The 23,072-nt window shown below is 39.2% G+C and overlaps 1 protein-coding gene across 1 annotated transcript in view; it reads left to right on the top strand.

Annotated features, from left to right (window-relative positions):
• The window catches only part of PTPN12 (protein tyrosine phosphatase non-receptor type 12), a 100,211-nt gene that overhangs the window by 16,988 nt on the left and 60,151 nt on the right, over positions 1 to 23,072 (top strand). Inside the window, exon 2 of the mRNA XM_062211461.1 lies at positions 21,702 to 21,810. Coding sequence (XP_062067445.1) covers positions 21,702 to 21,810 — 109 coding nt within the window. The remainder of the gene's footprint in view (positions 1 to 21,701; positions 21,811 to 23,072) is intronic.

Raw genomic sequence — 23,072 nt, 5'->3', positions numbered from 1 at the left:
TGGTACCGCAGGCCATGGCTTAACCTGCTGTACCACAGCACTGGACCCATAAATAGCTTTATATATTGAAGCACGCTTCTTTTTTTTTTTTTTTTTTTTTAAGATTTATTTATTTATTTATTTGAAAGAGTTACACACAGAGAGGAGAGAGAGAGAGAGAGGTCTTTGATCTGCTGGTTTCACTTCCCAGTTGGCTGCAATGACCAGAGCTGCTCCAATCTGAAGCCAGGAGCCAGGAGCTTCTTCTGGGTCCCCCGCGACAGTGCAGGGCCCAAGGAGTTGGGCCATCTTCTACTGCTTTCTCAGGCCAAAGCAGAGAGCTGGATTAGAAGTGGAGCAGCCAAGACTTGAACCCGTGCCCATATGGGATGCCGGCACTGCAGGTGGCAGCTTTACCTACTACACCACAGTGCTGGCCCCTGAAGCATGCTTCTAATATGCATAACTTATTGAAAGTTTTTGTCACAAAGGGATGTTAGACTGTATCAGATGTGTTTTCTGCATCTATTGGGGTGATCATACAATTTTTGTATTCCATTATGTTCTTGTGGTATATATCACATCTGTTGATTGGTGAATGTTGAATCATCCTTGCCTCCCTAGGATGAACCCACTTGATCGTGGTGAATAATCTTTCTAATGTGTTGTTCAGTTTGCTAGAGTTTTCTTGAGGAAACTCTTGCATCTGTTTATCAGCCGGTAGCTTTTCGTTGTTGTGTCCTTGTCTGATTTTTGTATCAGGGTAATGATATATCATAGAATGAATTTCCAAGAATTCTCTTCTCTTGTACTTTCTGGAATAATTTCAGAAAAATTGGTGTTGATACTTCCTTAAATATTTAATAGAATTCAGCAGTGAAACTAAATGTTTAGTGGAATTCAGCAGTGAAACTAAGTGTAATTGGCTTCTCTTTGATGGGAGACTTTTTTTAAAAAAATATTTATTTATTTTATTTGAAAATCAGAGTTACACAGAGAGAGAGAGAGAGTCTTCCATCTGCTGGTTCACTCCCAGGATGGCCACAATGGCCAGAGCTGTGCCGATCCGAAGCCAGGAGCCTCTTCCGGTTTCCCACGTGGGTGCAGTGGCCCAAGGACTTGGGCCATCTTCTATGCTTTCCCAGGCCATAGCAGAGAGCTGGATCGGAAGAGGAGCAGCTGGGACTAGAAACCAGCGCCCATATGGTATGCGGGTGCTTCAGGCCAGGGCTTTAACCCACTGTGCCACAGTGCTGGCCCCATGATGGAAGACTTTATTACAGATTGATCTTGTCTCGCTAATGGTCAGCCTACTCCTCTTTGAGAATCACAGGCCTTTTGGTTAAAGGCTATACATCTTAGCCTGGCATTCCAAAGCCTTCTAATATAGTCTCACATCACATTTCCAGTGTTAAAGTGTATTCTACAGTGTCTTCTCTTCCCTATGAAATAAGCTATTCCTTGTCCTTAAGCATATCCACTAAATGAATGAAATCTTGTCTTTGGTTGTACCGTTGAACATACTCTTTATCTTTCTTGGAAAGCTTTCCTTTTACTTTGTAGACCATTACTTTGTAGATCAGAAAACTAAAAATTCAAAACAAGTTTACTCCATTCACTCAGAACTCAAAAGCATAAATGCAACTATTTCTCACTTTCTGGAATGAATATTTTAACCTAGTCTATCTTAAAGTACTTCTTTTTCTATTATAGAAGTTGATTTTTCATTTTATATATATATATATATATATTTAAGATTTATCTTATTTATTTGAAAGGAAGAGTTACAGAGTACAGAGAGAGGTAGAGACAGAGAGAGAGAGAGAGAGAGAGAAAGAGGTCTTCCATTTGCTGATTCACTCCCCAAATGGCCGCAGTGGCCAGAGCTGAGCTGAGCTGATCTGAAGCCAGGGGCTAGGAGCTTCCTCCAGGTCTCCTATATGGGTGCAGGGACCCAAGGATTTGGGCCATCTTCCACTGCTTTCCCAAGAGCATTATCAGGGAGCTAAATTGGAAAAGGAAGTCAGATGGTAAAGCAGTTGTTCTAAGCCGTTAGTCCCTTCCAAATAAAGATGGAATTCCACTCCCAACATTTCATGTTTTCTGTAGTATTTAAAATGTTTAGTTATGCAATAAAACCTTGATAATTTTCTCCTTCCATCTGAAGTTACAGAAAAATATTGTCTCCATTTATACAATTTTATAGATTCTATGGCTGCTTTATGGCACATAGAAAAACAGTAGTTGTTCCCTAAAGTTTTTCCTGGAGAATGTGGAATGTGGATCATACTAAATCTCAGAGGCTTTGGGATGTAAGCTAGTATGTACATTTCCTGTAAATAATTGGTTTTTAGATGTAGTCTGCATTTAAAAGCTGTTTGACAGCATTTAAATAGCTATCATGGTAGGTTGTGAAGCAATGCAGAGATCTGTGCCTGTCATCTAGCCATTGTTTGCATCCATGCATTCATACAGAAGATTTTTTTAAATACTTACTTACTCATTTTTATTTATTTGAAAGGAAGAGCAACAGCAAAAAAGAGATTTTTCTGCCTGCTGGTTCACTCCCCAAATGGCCACAGTGGCTTGGGCTGATCAGGCTGAAGCTCAGAAACAGGAACTGCATCTGGGTCTCCCACATGGATGGTAGGGGCCCAGGTATTTGGGGCTTTATCTGTTGGGGCCGTTGGGACCATTTGAGGAGTGGACCAGCAAATGAAGTTTCTCTCTGTCTCCCTCTCTCTGTAATTCTGACTTTTAAACAGGTAAATAAATCTTAAAGAAGAATTAAAAATAAAAAAAAATAAAAAAAAAACACCTGTGGGTTTAAGAGAGTAACAGGGTAGCCGCAGTATAAAATAAGCAAATCCCATTATACCTAAATAATGGATTTCCAAAGGGAGATAAATTTAAATGATGACTTAGAGTTGAATATCCAAGTGACTTCTGCATTCCTGAGTGTCTCAGTGAGGAGTGTTAGAATGTCACATTATTATGGTATAGTTTTAGTTTTACTACAGGACCTCTTTAAATTTGTGTTGCAGCCAAAATGGTTAATGTTGTCAAATCTGGTAATTTTACTTTATCTCAGATATGTAAAGTAGTATTCTCTCTGTTTACACAGTTCTTCGATGGCAAGTGTTTTTCATTGGTTTCTGTCAGATCTGTTAAAAGTGCCATATGAAAAATTACGTTAAAAAAGAAAAAAAAGGTCTTCAGGACATGGACAGCATATTTAAAGTGGTGACTGATGGGGTCGGTGCCACGGTCGGTGCGCCGGCTGTGGCAGCCATTTGGGGGGTGAACCAGCGGAAGGAAGACTTTTCTCTCTGTCTCTGTCTCTCTCTCTGTCTCTGTCTCTCTCTCTCTCACTGTCTGTAACTCTGCCTGTCAAATAAATAAATAAAATCTTTAAAAAAAATTAGAACTCTTCAGAAGATGTGCATTTTTCATAAAGTAGTGCTGAGTTTTGAACAGTGTGTTTGTGATCAGAACAAAAGTGAGAAAGGAAAGCAGTTCTAAATCCCATACTGCAAGAACGTGGATAATAGCTTTTCTAGATACCTTCTCTCCCACATTGTTTATGATGGCTTTAGTCCTGAAGTCAGAGATTCTTTAATGTCTATGAATATTAAAACTGTTTAAAGAGCATTTAAGCTGTTCTTGCAGTTAGAAAGGTGGCAGAGATGAGTTTGACCTAAATCATGAAAGCAGATGCTTTTCTATGACATTGAGTATGTGTGAGCCCACATTTGCATTTGTATTAGGGAGAAAGTAAGACCAAAAAAATTTTTAAGTGAAGCATAAGTATCTTGAAAATAACAAAAAGTTTTCAGAATAACAAGAAGCGGAGAACCACCCATAACCTGGGTAACTCCTTCCATGGAAACCTGTGCATCTTTCTGTGGTTCTCTATTTTATTAGGTTATCTGCCTCTCTCAGGCTGCTTCTCTTCACATCTGCTTTACTCTTATCTATTTCTACATTTTGACTTCCGCTGTATTGGGCTGCATCTGCTGAATAAAGGCTTCCCTTCTAGTAATCTAACAGGACTCATTATAAAGTTTCAGCCCCAAATAAACTCTGCCACCTCCTTTCACAACAGTAAGTTAGATACTTTATTTTATTGTTATTATTTTTGAGTACCAGGATTTATTTCCTTCCTTCCTTCCTTCTTTTTTTTTTTGACAGGCAGAGTTAGTGAGAGAGAGAGAGACAGAAAAGTCTTCCTTTTTAGGTACCTTTCTCTGAAGGGAGGAGAGAACTTCCACTTTGACTATGGCCTTGTCGAAATAAGATCAAAGTCGGCGAGCTCAGGGGGCTTCCATGGCCTTGGCAACTCATGACTAGAGCTGATGCCTTAAACAAGAGTGTTAATTTGTTAAGTCATCAACAGAAATCACTGTGTACTTACTCCCCATGTAGGATCTCTGTGCTTAATGTCTAGTTCAATGTGAATTAATGATATGGCAAGTGCTCAAACAGTATTTGGCAATTTGTGTTCTGTGTGGGTGCAAACTGATGAAATCTTTACTTAATATATACTAAATTGATCTTCTATATATAAATATAATCGAAAATGAATCTTGATGTGAATGGAATGGGAGAGGGAGCGGGAGATGGGAGGGTTGTGGGTGGGTGGGAAGTTATGGGGTGGGGGAAGCCATTGTAATCCATAAACTGTACTTTGGAAATTTATATCGACTAAATAAAAGTTTAAAAAAAAAAAGTTTTCCTTTTTCCGTTGGTTCACCCCCAAGTGGCTGCTACGGCTGGCACAATGCAGACGGTGCGCTGCACCCCTTTCTTTCTTTTTAAAGATGTATTTATTTATTTATTTGAAAGGCAGAGAGAGAGAGGGTTCTTCATCCGCTGGTTACTCCCTAAATGGCCTCAATGGCCAGAGCTGAAGATCCAAAGCCAGGAGCTTCTTCCAGGTCTCCCACACGGGTGCAGGGGCCCAAGGACTTGGGCCATCTTCTGCTGCTTTCCCAGGCATTGCAGAGAGTTGGATCGGAAGAGGAGCAGCTGGTACTAGAACCAGCGCCCATATGAGATGCCAGCACTGCAGGAGGCAGCTTACCTGCTATGCCACAGCACCGGCCCCTTTACTTTCTTTATATTTTAATATATTAGAAGCTTTGGTCCTTTTACTTTAGAACAGTAAAGAAGATGAGTATTTTATAGTTTGAAAACTAGAAACAAAATATTTCTTTGTGAAAGTCAACATTCAGAGTCGTTATTAATGGTAAAATAAAGGCTTAAAGTAAGCTTTCTTGAATGGGTGGTTCCATTAGCATCTGCTTGTTTCATTTCCTTGGCCCCTTCTTCATTCTGTTAACCCAAGGTAAGCTAATTTCCAGCTCTACCATTTTGCTGAAATTGCATTTATCTTCCTGGATGTAGCCAGTGGATAGTTTATGCTGGTATTTATCTTTCTTTTTAAATTAAAAGATTTATTTATTTGTAAATAAATATAAAAATAATATTGTATTTACTTGTAAAGTTTTTTCATCTACCCGTTTAAGTCTTTCTTTTCTGTTATTGGCTTAACGCAGGATGCTATTGTATTTTTCATGCTCTTAAATTTAAAACTTGGATCTTTAGAAATACTAAAGAATCTTACTAATCTTGTAAAACTGACAGCCATGACAAGGATTATTCGCACACTACTTATGATTTTGGAAGAATGGGATGAGCATTGCAAAGCAACAGGTTAAGCAACCACTTTGGAATGCCCTCATTACATATCCAAGTACTGGTTCAAGTCCCTGCTACTCTGATTCCAATCCAGTTTCTTTATAATGCACTCTGAAGACAGTAAAGCATGGCTCAATGTGTGGGCCCCTTCCACTCACCTGAGAGACCCTGATAAGAGTTCTAAGCTCCTGGCTTTGACCTGGTCCAACCCTGGATGTTACAAGCATTTGGGGAGTGAACTAGAGAATGGAAGATCTGCCAGAGTCTCCCTCTTCTTTCTGTTGCTCTGTCTTTCAAGTAGATGAAAATAAACAAACAATGTTTAAAAATCATTTTGGAAAAATGATTGAATATTTGTTTTCTCACCTTACCTTTTCTTGTGATGATTGATAGATTGTTTTTAAGCTATTATTGAGAAATGTAACTTAATTTAAACGAGAAGTATAGGATAAACATTGAACCAATGTGTTAACTTATTTTGTTTTATTTTATCAGTTTTGGTGGGCTGGTGCTGTGGCATTGAAGGTTAAACCTCTGCCTACAGTGCCTGCATCCCTTATGGGCGCTGGCTTGAGTCCCAGCTGCTCCACTTCCGATCCAGCTCCCTGCTGATGGGCCTGGAAAGCAGTGGAAGATGGACCATGTGTGGGCCCCTTCACTCTTGTGAGAGACCCAGAAAAATCTCCTGATTCCTGGCTTCAGCCTGGCCCAGCCCTAGCTGTTGCAGCCATTTGAGAAGTGACCCAGCAGGTGGAAGATCTCTCCCTCTGTTTCCTACCTTCTCTCTCTGTATCTCTGCCTTTCAAATAAACTCTTTTTACCCGCTATGCCACAGTGCCGGCCCCATGCATATAGGAACTTAGAGTACTGGTTGAGGTCTTATTTCTGAGGAGTACAGTGCGTGTTCTGACTTTTTTTTTTTTAAAACAAAACAAAACAAAACAAAAAACTTGGGGGGGGGGGCGCTGTGGTGTTGGGGGTAAAGCCACTACCTGCAATGCCAGCATCCCCATATGGATGCCGGTTTGAGACCTGGCTGCTCCACTTCCCATCCAGCTCTCTGCTATGGCCTGGGAAAGCAGTAGAAGATGGCCCAGTCCCTGGACCCCTGCACCTGCTTGGGGGACCCAAAAGAAGCTACTGGCTCCTGGCTTCAGATTAGCACAGCTCCAGCTCTTGCGGCCAGCTGGGGAGTGAACCAGCAGATGGAAGTCTCTCTCTCTCTCTCTCTCTCTCTCCCCCTCCCCCTCCCTCTCTCCCTTTCTCCCTCTCCCCCTCCCCCTCCTTTCCTCCCTCCCTCCCTCCCCCTCCACCCTGCCACTTCTCTGTAACTCTGCCTTTCAAATAAATAAATAAATCTTTTAAAAGATATTTTTGGTTTTGGGTTATAGTAAGTTTATTGCAATTAATAACTCTTGGTCTCTTTATCTTAGCTTATGTATCAGGTTATTCCATACTCACATTATATGTGTGTTTGTGTATAATCACTATATATATGTGTATGTGTGTGTATGTATATATAATAGTTTTAACCTAAAAAATTTTTATCCTATAATATTTTAAAGTTTAAATTCCATGATGAACATAAAGTTCATCAGCAGCCAACTAGGTGATAGGTAAACTCTATTGATTTTATTTTACAAATAAGAAAACTAATGCTGAGAAAGGTCCCATGATGTGGTGAAGTTCAGGCATGATCCTCAGATCCAAGCTTGCTCATCTACTCTCTTCTACTATGAAAGAAAACTTAGTACTTTCTTTAGAAGGCAGAATGGGATCAAGGATTAAAAGAGGAAAACAGATAATGGGTCACTGTGGGAAAGAGCTTGCTAAGAAGAAGAGAAAAAAGGAGAGAAGAAAACTCATTGAACATATAGTATATAGAACTTTTGCGTATTTAGCCTATTAAATCTCTTTCCTTTTTGACTTCCTTTGTTTTGTTGGTGGTTTGTTTTTTAAATCAGAAAAACATAGTAACCACCAGGGCTGAGCCTGGACAAAGCTAGGGTCAGGGTCTTGCTTGGGTAGCAGGGACCAAAGTACAGGAGCCATTAGCTGTTGACTCCCTCCCACTGTGTGCGTTAGTGAGAAGCTGGATTGGAAACTGAGGAGCAGGGGCTTGAACCAAGCTCTTCAATAAGGGGGTGCATGTATCCCAAGCAGCATGTCAACCACTGTACCAGACACCTACCCCTCTAACATTTTTAAGTATTTTTAAAGTAAATTATATTTATTTACTTATTTTTAAATATTTTCTTATTTGAAAGGCAGAGTGACAGAGAGAGAAAGAGGTATCTTCCATCTGTTGGTTCACTCCCCAAGTGCCTGCAACAGCCAGGCTGGTTCAGGCTGAAGCCAGGAGCCAGGAACTACATCTTGGTCTCCCATATGAGAGTGGCAGGACTCAAATACTTAAGGCATTGTCTGCTGCCTCCCAGAGTTTATAGTAGCTGGAAGCTGGATCAGAAGTAGAGGAAGTCACTCCAATGTGGGATGTGAACATCCCAAGCAGTTGCCTAACCCACTGTACCACAACACCTACCCCTAAATAGTGTTTTTAGTGGATCCCTCCTGTAACATGAAGCAATACATACCTATACCTTTTAAATTTGTTAAGTAGTACTCAAAGTTTACCATTCATATTAAGCATTTTGGGGGGTCAATCAACATTTTGTTTTTGCAATCCTGAAGAGCTTGCATTGTGGCATAGTGGGTAAAGCTGCCGACTGCAATGCTGGCATCACATATGGGCTCTGGTTCAAGTCTTGGCTACGCCACTTGTGATCCAGCTCCCTACTGATGCACCCAGGAAAGCAACAGAAGATGGCCCAAGAAGAGGCTCCTGGCTCCTGGCTTTGGATCAGTCCAGTTCTAGGTGTTAAGGCCATTTGGGGAGTAAACTAGTGGATAGAAGATCTCTCACTCACTCATTCACTCTTCCTTTCAGATAAATAAATCTTAAAAAGTTACTGTATTTTTCTTGCCGTCATTCTGTCACAAGAATTTATTAAGTGACTTATATGCCAGATATTCTTCTAGGTATTTAAGATATATTAGTGAACCAAGTAGAATGTTGAACATATGAGGTTGATTTAGTAAGAGTTCAGGTGGGGAGAGCCATGCATTTATGTAGAAACAGTTATAATAAATGGTACTGGAAATATTTGGATAATACTTGTTGACCATTTATGTACTAGATACTGTACCATTCACTTTGCTTTAATTATGTCACACAAAGGTCATTGATAATTGTTATGAATGGCTCTATTTTAAGTTCATAGGCTTTACAAACTAAAAGAAATCTTGGAAATAATTTTCCCACTCACAGAACTCCATTTCTTATCAGTGCCTACTCACAAATAGTTAAGGTAGTTCCCTGTTCTGTGCTGTTAAAGCAGCTTGCTCAAGATAATATTTTGCTGATTTTTTGTTGGAATAAAAAGGGGCAAATTAAGACAGCACAGGAAATAAACAAAAACAAATTTTAGAAATAAATATTTGTTTATTTTATAACTTAATTTATAAATTGTTAATTTTAGGAATACTTACTAATTTGTTTCATCTAAAAATAATAACAGGGGCAAGTGTTGAGCCTGGTTGTTAGGACACCAGTTAAGACACTCAGCTCCAGCTCCTAGCTTCCTGCTAACATGGATGGACCCTGGGAAGCTGCAGTGATGGCTCAGGTAATTGGATTTCTGCCACCCAGGTGGCAGACCTGGATTGAATTTCTGGATAGAACCCCCAGCTGGGAGGAAATAGTAATGAGAACTCTGTTTCTATGTCTATCTCTCTGCCTCTCAAATAAGTAAATTTGTTGACCAACTGTGTATATAAATATTTTTATAAAAGGTATTTTCTTTTATTAAAGTTTTATTTATTTACTTGAAAGAGTGATGGTGGGGGCAGAGAGAAAGAATATCTTCCATTCTATTGGCAAGAGTCATAATAACCTTATATACCCACAAGGAGTGCCTGGCTCCTGTCTGGACCCAGTCCTTGCTGTTACAGGCATTTGGTGTGTGAACTAGTGGATGAAAGATCTCTGGTTCTCTCTCCCTCTCTGATGCTCTGCCGTTCAAATAAATGTTTTTAAAATGATTCCTGATTACTTAAAAAAAATCTTAGGCCGGCGCCGTAGCTCAACAGGCTAATCCTCCGCCTTGCGGCGCCGGCACACCGGGTTCTAGTCCTGGTCGGGGCACCGGATTATATCCCGGTTGCCCCTCTTCCAGGCCAGCTCTCTGCTATGGCCCTGGAGTGCAGTGGAGGATGGCCCAAGTGCTGGGGCCCTGCGCCCCATGGGAGACCAGGAGAGGCACCTGGCTCCTGCCTTCGGATCAGCGTGGTGCGCTGGCCACAGCGTGCCGGCCACGGCGGCCATTGGAAGGTGAACCAACGGCAAAGGAAGACCTTTCTCTCTGTCTCTCTCTCTCACTGTCCACTCTGCCTGTCAAAAATTAAAAAACAAAACAAAAAAAACCTTCTAAAAAGTGTTTACTGATACAGTTGAATTAATGTCTATAACATTTATCACTGTTTTCTATTTGTTGGCCTTGTACTTTGTTCCTATTTTTTATCTTTTTATTCTTCCTTTTGGAGTTTTCATTTAACTCTTTAAAAAAAAAAAAGATTTATTCATTTATTTGAAAGTCAGAGTTACACAGAGAAGGAGAGGCAGAGAGACAGAAGTCTTCCATCCCCTGCTTCACTCCCAATTGGCCACAATGGCCCCGGAGCTGTGCTGATCCGAAGCCAGGAACTTCTTCCAGGTCTCCCACGTGGGTGCAGGGGCCCAATCTTATGTTGCTTTCACAGGTGCATTTACAGGAAACTGGATCAGAAGTGGAGTAGCCAGGACAAGAAGCAGCACCCATATGGGATGCAGCTTAACCCACTACACCACAACACTAGCCCCAGAAAATAATTTTTTAAGTGTACTGGCTCATTCTTTTTATTTTAAAGATTTTATTTATTTATTTGAGAGGTAAAGTCACAGACAGTGAGAGGGAGACCATCCACTGGTTCACTCCCCAAATGGCTGCAATGGCCAGAGCTGCACCAACCCGAAGCCAGGAGCCAGGAGCTTCTTCCGGGTCTCCCACGCGGGTGCATGGGCCCAAGGACTTGGGCCATCTTCCACTGCTTTCCCAGGCCATAGCAGAGTCTGGATTGGAAGAGGAGCAGCCGGGACTAGAACTGACGTGCATATGGGATGCTACCGCTGCAGGTGGATGATTAACCTACAGTAGCACAGCACCATCCCCTACTGGCTCATTCTAATTTGTCTTAACTTCCTCTGATTATCACCACCTGAAAAGACCTAACTAGTTTATTGAGTTCCTATTACTTATCACAGGTTGATAGTAGCTGGTATTAATAGAATCAAAAGATATGTTCTGCATCTGTCAGAGATGGTATATGTAAACAGTTGCTGTAAATGGGGTTGTACCCCAGATCTGGAGGTATATATAAAGGACTGTGAGAGAGGTGGAGAAGCAGTTCGTGAGAAAGTGGTTATAAGAGTGAGTACCAGTACTAGTCTCAGGAAATGTTTAATCAAGATGGTTTCTGTACCAAGGTAGTATCCAGCAAGGAGTTGGCTTGGCAAATAGAGGAATAACTAAAGCATAGAAATGGACAAAAGCAAAGCACAGAATTAATTCTGTTACACAAAGACCTATAAGATTGGCCCATACTTACTTCAAGGTTACAGACTTGATTATCAGTCCTGACTTAGCTGAGAAGGTATGGCATGCATTTCTGAAACAGTATGGCAGACAAGTTAGCCTGTCATGCAGGATTAGGTAAAATGTGAACAAAGATAGGAAGACAAATTTTGAAAGGTAGAGTTAACATGTTTTGCAATTAAAGGTAGACTTTGCAGTTGTGTAGTTTGTACCAATGGTTGTTTGGCTACTTGTAACAATTATTATTAATGGTTTAAGTATTTTATGTTTGTAAGTATATAAGAAAGTATAGTAAAGATGGATAGTATACTATCCTTTGGATGGAAATAATACCCTAATTTTGCTGCTTGCTTCTGTTATTTTGTATTTGGGACTTTTAAAAGAGTTTATTTTGGTTTGGTCATTATGTGACTTGTAGGGTTAAAAAGAGTGGTTTTGTTTCTGAAGACAATTAAGTTTTTCAAGTATAAAAACAGATGAATTTTATTCATTGAACAATTTTAACTGTATCCCATACTACCCGATTTCTTCAAAGATTTTTCAGAGCAGTGGCAAGAGTAATATGATTTATGGATTAAGTATTCTTAATATTTTATTTCATCATATTCCAAAAAGATTTTGAGTTGGTTTAATTTCCATCTTAGTTGTATTTTTTCTGTTCATTTATTGTTTTTTTAATAGTCCCGATTTAAAATTCAGCTAATAAATTAAATAAATTAAAATTAATACTTGTCTGTCTAAATGTATTCTTAGTTCAAAGTTTATTCAGCAAATGTGAAGAGAATTAGCTTAGTGTAGAAAAAAAAATTCGGGAAACAACTTACAAAGAGGCAGAAACTTTTATTTGATTGGCAAGTGACAGAGAAAGCGTCTGGTCCGAGAGGAGGCCCGGCAGAGTGCTTGAACAGGACACTGGCTTTGAGGAACTGTCCCAGGTTTTTAGGGCATTAGTATCTGTTCATTGGGTTATCCTATTGGGGGTGCCCATTGGACATGGGGTTTCACAGAGGTATGTTGATTGGCTTGGGGCTCATGGAGATAGCAGGGGTCTCCTGGAGACTGTCTGGGTGAAAGATTGCAGCCACCCTGGAGGTGTGATTTAAAGCCATAAGGTCATACAAGATCACCTGGATCTCCTGGAACCAGTGTGACTCTCTCCAGGTGCTCAGCCCCTGCCAGCTGTGGGTGAAAGATTACACCCACCCTGAAGGTATGATTTTAGGCCGCAAGGTTACACATGCAGCACAAGAAGCTGTTAGTGGAGTAGATGCCAGTTGGTCTGGAGACAGGCTTTCCAGCCACAGCTGACCCCTGCTTGTGAAGGACATTCTACCAATGTCTGAAGGGCCCACAGACCTCCACCCCTATTGGAGCATAAAGGAGGAAATCAGGGATGCTGCCTCAGGTTTTTGCTTGAGCAGCTGTTGAATAATATCGCTTTTTGGGCATGTTTGTGATGCCGTGAGGTATCCAATTAGTTGTTTTGCTGGGTCTTAGTCCACCCGTACAGGATGGACTGGGTCCGAGGAAAGGTAAGTGCGCCGCTCGCCCGTTCCCCAGCCTCCCGATCCCCAGCCTCCCGATCCCGGAGACAATCAGACGCAGCGGGGAGCCAAGTCTAGCAAGGACTCATTTACTTCCTGCGTAACAGAACCTTTTATAGCACAAAACTGCAGAGTCATTGGGGCAGGGCTAAGGACCAACCACTTAAATGGTCATTTTATGGGGGGATTTCTATAGGACTAGCCATATGTCTATACACTTGTTACTAGTTTTGTCACCTCCCCTGATGTTGCATAGCCAGTTAGTTTTAGTGGTAAACAACTTTGGATTCTGCCCACCTTACTTCCCTTGGGCACCATCATGTAACTAATTTCCCCACAGTTGTTTGACTCAAGAAATTGAGCAAACTTTATACACCGCATTCTATGTAACTCCAGTCTTAGATAAACAATGAGATATTCTACACTTTTAAGAACTCAAATCTTGTTGGGGCCGGCGCTCTGGCATAGTGGGTAAAGCTGCCTCCTGTAGTGCTGGCATCCCATATGGGCACCGGTTGGAGTCCCAGCTGCTCCACTTCTGATTCAGCTCTCTGCTATGGCCTAGGAAAGCAGTAGAAGATGGCCCAAGTCCCTGAGCCCCTGCACCCACGTGGGAGACCTGGAAGAATCTCCTGGCTCCTGGCCTCAGATCAGCGCAGCTCCAGTCGTTGCAGCCAGTTGGGGAGTGAACTAGCGGATGGAAGACCTCTCTGTCTCTGCCTCTCCTCTCTGTGTAACTCTGACTTTCAAATAAATAAGTAAATCTTTAAAAAAAAAAAAAAATGAACTCAAATCTTGATATACAACAAGTATCTTAAAGAAGATATGTGACTTTTGGAGGCCTTTGAGAATCAGTTTAGAAAACATTTTTTTCTCTTCTTTTTTTTTTTTTTTAGTTTAATGAAATTTGGAGTATTTTCTTTTTTGTATCTAGAAAGCTTCTCTCTCTCTCTCTTTCTCTCTCTCTCTCTCTCTCTTTTTAAGATTTATTTATTTATTTGAGAGAGTTAGAGAGAGGCAGAAGCAGAGAGAGAAGTCTTCCATCTGCTAGTTCATTCCCCAAATGGCCACAGTGGCTGGAGCTGGGCCAATCAAAAGCCAGGAGCCAGGAGCATCTGCTGGGTCTCCCAGGTGAGTGCAGGGTCCCAAGGACCTGGGCCATCCTCTACTGCTTTCCCAGGCCATAGCAAAGAGCTAGATGGAAAGTGGAGAAGCCAGGACTCGAAGTGGTGCCCATGTGGCATCCTGGCACCACCTGTGACAGCTTCACCCCTTACACCACAACGCTGGCCCCAGTTTAGAAGACATTTCTATGACTTAACTGAGATGGCACAATAAATAATTCTTGAAATCTCGTATTTTTTTAGGTATGATTTGTTTTGTGTTACTCATCTGGTTTGTACCTTAAGTTTTATAGTCTAGTGAGTTAGACACACAAGTATTGGAATACTTTTTGTAAATTATATCATTAAGGACTTACTACAGAGGAAGATGCCAAGGTGCTGTTTAGGGAAGTTTCAAGAAAGGTTTCATGTTCACCAAGGAAATAACACTTTAGCCAAAGTCCTATAATTAACTCACCAGCAAGAGCAAAAATTGTGAAACATGTTAAGGAGTATAGCGTTGCTGGTGGTAGTGGTAATGGTGAATAATTCTGTATGGCAGAGCTTCAAACTCCAGGAAGAGAGTGTTATAAAAAAGAGACTAGGCAATTGGACAGGCAGCATTCAAAATATAATTCAGCTAAGGAATTGGTAATTTGTCTTGGAGGTGATTGATCCATTGAAGAGTTTCTAAATGTGGAACTTGATTAACTGATCAGACTTAGCCTTTAGATTAGTAACTGATAGAGGAGTACAGTTATTTAAGTAAGGAGTTCTTTCATGCAGTGTTTTCAAGACCTTTTAGGGCAGTCTTAGATGAAAATAGTTTTCTTATAGGCTCTTGTTTGTTTAGTGTTTTAAAAAGCCACACATGATGAAGAGTTGGGAGGATATTCATAAGTTTATGTAAATAAACCATTTAGCTGTATTGTTGTTAGTTAAGGCAGTAAATGCTTAAGAGCCCCTTTTTTCTTTCTTTCTTTCTTTCTTTTTTTTTTTCTTTTAATTATTTAAAAGCAGAGTTAGGCCGGCGCCGCGGCTCACTAGGCTAATCCTCCACCTTGCGGCGCCGGCACACCAGGTTCTAGTCCCGGTCGGGGCACCGATCCTGTCCCGGTTGCCCCCCTTCCAGGCCAGCTCTCTGCTGTGGCCAGGGAGTGCAGTGGAGGATGGCCCAAGTGCTTGGGCCCTGCACCCCATGGGAGACCAGGATAAGCACCTGGCTCCTGCCATCGGATCAGTGCGGTGCGCCGGCCGCAGCGCGCCTACCGCAGCAGCCATTGGAGGGTGAACCAACAGCAAAAGGAAGACCTGTCTCTCTCTCTCTCACTGTCCACTCTGCCTGTCAAAAAAAAAAAAAAAAAAAAAAAAGCAGAGTTACAGAGAGACAGAGGCCTTCTATCTGCTGGTTTATTCCCCAGATGGCCACAACAGCTGGAGCTGGGCCAATCTAAAGCCAAGAGCCAGGAGCTTCTTCCAGGTCTCCCAAATGGGTGCAGGTGCCCAAGGACTTGGGCCATCTTCCACTGCTTTCCCAGGCATGGAACTAGATCGTAACTGGAGCAGCTAGGACTTGAACGGGAGTCCATATGGGATGTCGGCACTATAGGCTGTGGCTTTACCTGCTACACCACAGTGCCAGTCCCTAAAAGCTCTCTTATGATTTAGGAGTATATGAAATAATTATATTACATAATAAATTCCTTTATTAATGTTTAGCTCAGTGCTGTTTTCTTACAGTCTTCTGTATAATACTGTGCTTATGGATAAAGTTGCAAAGTGTGTTGTGGCATGAGTTGTTTGTTTTTGTTAATTTCCTGTTAGCAGCTTCACTGGAGACAATGGAATGGTTGTCAGGAAGTGAAAACAAAATTATGTGTAGATGCTACCTCTCTCATGATTGAATGAAGTTTAATGCTACCTCTATTCAAACACTATTTGGATTCCTTTTATGTAATATTAAAATAAAACCTGTGTTAGTTAGGCTAAGTCAAAATTTATTTATTCACATCCTACTCTAAAGGATGGAACATCTGGCTAGAGGTTAAGTGTCTGCTTGGAATGGGTGCCTGGGCCTGAGTCCTGGCTCTGGGTTCTGCTATCAGTTCCAGCTTCCTGCTAATGCATAAGCTGGGAGGCAGCAGGGTTCAAGTAGTTGGGGTCTGACTGCCAACTTGGATCTGGCCTAGCTTCTAGTCTATCTAGTGGATAGATTTGTCTCTCAAATAAAGAAAATAAAATAAACATTTTTCTAAGATTAATTTACTCAATGTAAAAGCATCTTGTATGCAGGACATTGCAGATACTAATCTGGTAATAATTCTTTTTTTTTTAGTAAAAGAGATAAGGTGTATTCTCTTTATATAAAAGTAGGAAAAGTTAAGTGTTCAGAGTACATTTTAAGGTAAAGAGAACCCAAAAAGTAGAAATTATTTTTGGATGAGGAGCATCAGAAACTTCTAAAAGAGCTAGGGCCTAAAAGGTGGATAAGACCTGCAAGTATGCAAGTGGCATGACCATTTTCCTAAGGGGCAAAGAAAAAGCATACAAAGACACAGAAAGGTGATTATCGAGGTAGTTTTTTTGGGTAGACTATTGGAAAACAACTCCTTACAGTGTTTTTTTTCCCAGTTACACACTGCTGATAAGAAATGTTACCATGCCTATATGGTGTTGGATTATTCAGGTGTTTGAAGAGACAGAAAAGAGATTCAGAAAAATTTTGCTTTTCCTGTTTGCCACTCCTCAGAACCTTTTAATCCTTTTCTTGTAAGCCTTTTGTGTTTCTGTAGTTTTGCTGTTACTTGATGCTGAGCCATGATCTCTTGTCCCCAGCCTTTTTCAAATTGTTACTTAATCACCACATTTTTCCTTCTTAAACCCTCTTTCCCAGTTTCCCATGAAAAATCCCTAATCACTTTTCTAAAATTCATTTGTTACTGCCAACCTATATATAAAATGCAGAGAAACCTAGGAATTGTTGAAAATCAGCTTATTCCCTGCTAATTAATCACAATAATTTCTCCTCTAGGGCCCAGAGACCTTATATTAGTGGGTCTTACAACATGGCCACAGAAGGCAGCAACAATACCTGGAAACTTATTAAAATTCAGATTTTCAGGCTCCACTCAAGATACCTACTAAATCGAAAAATACAGACAACCTGGCTGGGAATTTATAACTGTTTATAAACATTTATTACTGTATAATAAACATTTAAATAAAAGTTTCAGTAATTGTTATCAATAATAATAGTTAATATTTACTGAGCCATTTGATGTGCCTTGCTATTTGCTGAGTGTAGTTATTATCTCAGTTTTATAGATGGTGAGACTTGGAGAGATTAAATATGTTTGTCATCATACATGGCAGATCCAAAATTTCAATTCAAGCAGCTAACTATAGAGCTTAACTTTTTTTTTTTTTTTTTTTTTTTTTTTTTAGTAGTAAAGAGAGCTTATTAATTAATATAGTTGGGTAGAATTTGCTTGTTGATTTTTTTTTTTTTTTTTAAAGTACAGAACAGATTTTACTTTTATGGGCCCCCTTTCAACCTCTGAGGATGAAAATTTCTAGTACACCAATCCTGCAGACTTTTAATAGAACACTCTTTGTTTTAAGTTTTAATACATAACACATTCGTGGACTACTAAGCCTTAAGAAAACTGTTTAATTAAAATTCCAACTTGTTTGTGATATAAAAATATCTCAAAGTTCATTGAAATTTAAAGTCATTTCACTTAAAAACTTTGTTTGATATATTTCTCAGTAGCATAACTTATCATGTAGAAGAAGAAATTATTCCAGAAGCATTCACATTATAATAAAATTCACCCTGCATCCCTCTCTTCCAGTTACATGTACATTTTTCAATATAAGATACATTCCTTTTCCCCTGTGTTGCTGCAACTATTTAAGTTAACATCTTTCTGTAAGTCAGATTCAAGTATAATATCTTGTAATGCATTAAGTTTGTAAACATCTTTTTAGGTATTTGATCTTTGGACAGAGTAAATACAAAAATTCTGAGTAAATATGTAAAATATATATGTAAGTAACTGAAAATCTTTGTTAACAAAGTGATAAAAATGAGCAGTCATTTCTATTTTACTTTTTCTACATTTATTTATTAAACAGGCTATATATTCATGTACCACGAAAGTATAATAATGTCTTTTTCTGATTCATTCCCCATGTCTGTCTGTTTCCCTTCCTCAGCACACTTTTGTTAATAATTTCTCTTCGAGGGGTACTTTATATATATATTCAAGCAAATACAAATATACTTTTAATTCTTTGTAACACCAATACTAGCATCTTCTAATCATTATGTGTACCCTGCTTTGTATACTTAATGTATTTTTGAGATGTGGCAATAACATTTCATATAGTTTTCTCATTGTTTCACATCTTTTTTGACTGTGAATGAAACAAATGTAGCCAGTCTTCTATTAATAGACTTTTTTGAGTGTTTGCAGTCTGTATAAACAATGCTGCAGTAAATAACTTTGTGCATATATCATTCCATATGTGTAGCATTTTTATCGGGAGAACAGTTTGTAGAAATAAAGCTCCCGAAGTAAGGGTTATGTCTGTTTATAATTGCCAAATTACCCTTCTTTGGAATTTGTTAATAATGTTTACTTTTCAATACATTTTTCCCTAACACATGTGTATATTTTGAGAACTTTTATTACCCACAGGAAATAGCATCATAAATGTGGAGAATTTTACTTTGGTATTTGTGCCAGTGCAGAACAAGATTCTAGCCATTCTTTTCATCTTTAAAGAGAGAGTGTTGTTGTTTTAAGTCTCTAATATTGATCATAAAACTTTGTCAGTTTTTCAAAGAAAATCAGAAGGTTTATCATTTTATATATACACACACATATATATGTGCCTATTTGGTAAATTATTTCAAGTCCTTTATCATAAGTATATCATAACAAGAATAAGGCAAGAATCCTAGTAAACTTATAACTGTAGTTTTTAAAAATATAGATGTAAGATTTTTAGTTGCTTAAGTATCAACATCACAAGTAGCAAACATAAAATGAAGAATAAGTTAAATGTTACCAGGCTTCTTTTTCATTTTGTTTCTATTTAATAATTTGTTGCATAGTAAAACCAGAATGCTTTCAATATGTTAAGTCTGAAAGAAAGGAGCCTCCTTTGAAATTAAATTTCAGCAATGTAATTGAGTAGAATTTAAACAATTCACAATGCTGACTTTCAGTGCTTCTGAAAGCAGGAAGTGTATTACTGACACACAGAAATATTCCAGCCCAAAGAACATCCCTACTGCCATATGTGGTAAGAATTTGTCACTAACCCACAAGCTACTTCTGTAACGCAGTGAATAAGCAGAATTGGTCTTTGTTGGACATTTCCAATTCAATATGAAAGAACTTTGTTTTGCTGTGTCTTATAAGTAATTATTAGCTTATGCCTTGGAGAGAACCTGGCACATCATGGGTGTTCATGGTTTAATAAGAAAAGGAATAAAGAAACATAATTTCTTTTAGGCATTATTTTATTTTTTTTTTCCGTTAAGTTGTAGGAATTTATTTTAAATAACCTACAGTTGATTAAAAGGGAATTCATGATAAAAATAGAAGATACTTGAGGAAAGATGTGGGAAATGGACTCTGCACACCCGCTAAACTAACAATGCCTCTAAAACTAATGATTATAGCAAAAAATGTCTTCACATTAAAATTCTGCTTTTTATGTTTTTTACCATTTTTTACACAATTACAAAAGAAAAAATAAAAGCCCTGAAATCTTGATTATTTTTCCCTTTTTTTGGACCAAATACTCATTTTCCTCTAAATTTACTGACCTGTGGAACTTTTTATACCATAAAATCTTTCAAGTGAAAGACTGGGGTTTAAAAAAAAAAGATGGGACATCTTAAAGGGTACAGAGAATGATCAGAACAAAGGATGATGGGAAAATGGTTTCAGTCACTGATTATTTCATTATCCTTAGACTCACTCGACCTTCATCCCTCCCCAACCCAATCTACACGATCTTTAAGATCAAGAAAAAGGTTTAAATATTTTAAAATAATTAAAAAGAAATAAAAATTCACATTTAAAAAGGAACACTCAAGTCAGGAAATATTTTCCCATCATGCTTTTCTGTGAATAGATGTCTGAACCAAAACACTGCCGATGTCATGACGACTTCAAGTTTAATGAAAATTGATTCCCATGACAATAGAGAGTGACAACTCTAACAGGTGCGCTGGGTTTTTGTTCTACTTAATTTTAATTCCTGAAACAGGGGAGAGGGAAGGGAGTTTAGGAATTCATTTCTATTAAAATATAGAAGTTATTGCAAAACCCTAACTATAAAAACGCACCAATATAATCGGACTTCGCATACAGTAGCTAAGAGAATCCAAACATTTCAGTGAAACAGTGAATTTGTCTGGCAGATTGCTGACAAATTCCCATCCACTTGCCCTCTTGAAAATAAAAACAAAATTCAAAACAAATCATACAGCTAGAATTTTGATATCTGAAATATTTTTTAAATAAGTTGTCCATAGGACAACTGGCTCATCTCTCCCTTATAACATCTCCAGGTTACTCTTTTCGTAAAGATGGTTTGTTAAGACTTGCTGCCTCTCTCCCTCCAGTGTGAGGGCAAGTGAGGCTCACAGTTTTTCCATCTTCCCCAAACCACACTGTTCCTTTTCACAGAACCCTGCCCTTTGAGACTGGCTAAAACTCGTAGTCCTCATCAGCCGTGTCGATGGTCCAGGCAAATTTCTCCCGCTGGGTTTTATTGTAAATTTTCTCAATTGGGATGCCCCATTTCTTGCACCAAGCCACTGTGATCCTAGGGTCCAGATAATTGAGTTTGGAGGTTCCCAAGGCAATTTGTTTATTCTCCTCTCGGTCTGTAGCCTGAACTTCCAGCTTCATCAGCTGCTCCTCCAATCTTTGCACAGCTTTCTTCTTTGACTCTACCACCTTCTTGGTCTTAGCATCCTTCATGACCTTGGCATCAGCCTTTGCGCTTTTCAGGTCTCTCCAAGCATCTGCTAGCTGTTCCTTCTTGGCATCAATCTTAGATTGCAAGTTCATCATAGACTTCTCAAAAGTTTTGGGTGGTGCCCTCTGATGGTTACAAAGAATTGCAACAGCTCGATTGGCACGGTTGTAAGAAAGGATCTTTGCTGGGATGTTCTCATCCGGAGCTGTGAGTTCTTTTAGCTGCTGTTGTAGCGTGATGGAGGCATTGTATGTATGGAATAGCTTGGCTGTTAAGCCCTCCATGAGATCCTGAAGATGCTATTTAGAATGTTTTAGGCATTATTTTAAAACTTGGTTATAGGACCCTTAGAACAAATACCCAAATAGCTTGAGTACATTAAGGAGTGAGTTAAATATCCTGACTCAGTTTATTAATGTTATCTTTAATTAAAATTGCTTACTTTTTTCCTAGTTGCTCCCTTTGCTGCTCATTTGGAATAAATAGTTATGTTTGTATTTCTACTGAAAAGGAAATTATCCTTAGGATTTATTATGGGATGGAGAAACTCTGAATTTAGAAAAACAGAAATACCATTTGTGAAGAACTGGTATTAGCAAAAGTCAATGAAGAGCTATTTGTAAATCATAAAATTTTGAAAATAATCAGTGTTTTTCTAAGCTTATTTTTTTTAATTTTAGCGATTAAGAAGATTATCTACCAAATATAGAACAGAAAAGATTTATCCCACAGCCACTGGAGAAAAAGAAGAAAATGTTAAAAAGAACAGATATAAGGACATACTACCATGTAAGTTTGAAATGCCCTTGATAGAACAAATGAAACTTCTCATTAGCCTTTTGTAACTCATATAGCTATAGTCTTCCTGAGTTTTATTGTTATAAAGGTATTAATTAACCTCTCTTTGAAGGCACATTACTAGATAATTTGTAACCATGCTTCTTGTTTTTCCTTCTGATAGTAATTTTTGTCGTTTTGTTGGGGGGCAGTTTCCTTTAAGCATCACAGTTTCTCTAATACTAAGTTACTAGTTATAAAAAACTAAGTTATAGTTATAATAAATACTGAAAATCCAGTGATATTTTGTAGACTATGTTGAAAAAAGTTATTTTATTAAAATAAAATGGTATAAAAATTGAATACATTTTTGTAAAGTATGCTGTAAATACTTGGTATCTGTTATCATTAAATATACATGAAAGAAATGAAACATAAGATGACTCAAGTGCCTGTGTGTCTGCTGGTCTCTGCAGTATCTCTGAGCATGTCTTAGACTGATAGCATTACAACTAATAATAATATTATTACATTTTTAGTTAGCAGAGTTCCCTCAAAAAATAACTGTAATTGTAAAAGCATACTTAACTGTGTCCCATTTTATAATACAAAAACGTAACCTCATACCTGCTTTAACACTGTAAATAGTCTTTCTCTTTAAAGTATCTACATTCTTTGACACAATTTCCTCAACTCTCATTCTTTTTTTTTTTTTTTGACAGGTAGAGTTATAGATAGTGAGAGAGAGAGACAGAGAGAAAGATCTTCCTTCTGTTGATTCACTCCCCAAATGGCCATGACGGCCGGCGCTGTGCTCCTGAAGCCAGGAGCCAGGTGCTTCTTTCTGGTCTCCCATGCGGGTGTGGGGCCCAAACACTTGGGCCATCCTCCACTGCACTCCTGGGCCACAGCAGAGAGCTGGACTGGAAGAGGAGCAGCTGGGACTAGGCCGTGGCACCGGCCCTCAATCATTTTTTTAAAAAAGATTTATTTATTTGAAAGGCAGAGCTGCAGAGAGAGAGAGGTCTTCCATCTGCTGTTTCACCCCCCAAATGCTCGCAACAGCCAAGCTGGGCCAATCTGAAGCCAGGAACCTCTTCTTGGTCTTCCATGTGGTGCAGGAGTGCAGGGGCCCAAGCACTTGGGCCATCTTCCACTGCTTTCCCAGGCCACCAGCAGGGAGCTGGATTGGATGTGGAGAGGCAGGGACATGAACCTGTGCCCCAATGGGATGCTGGCACCGCAGGCGGAGGCTTAGCCTACTACACCACAGT

Source organism: Lepus europaeus, chromosome 1 (assembly GCF_033115175.1).
Source record: "Lepus europaeus isolate LE1 chromosome 1, mLepTim1.pri, whole genome shotgun sequence".
In the NCBI taxonomy this organism is placed as follows: Eukaryota; Metazoa; Chordata; class Mammalia; order Lagomorpha; family Leporidae; genus Lepus; species Lepus europaeus.
This window is presented reverse-complemented; position numbering and strand designations above follow the sequence as displayed.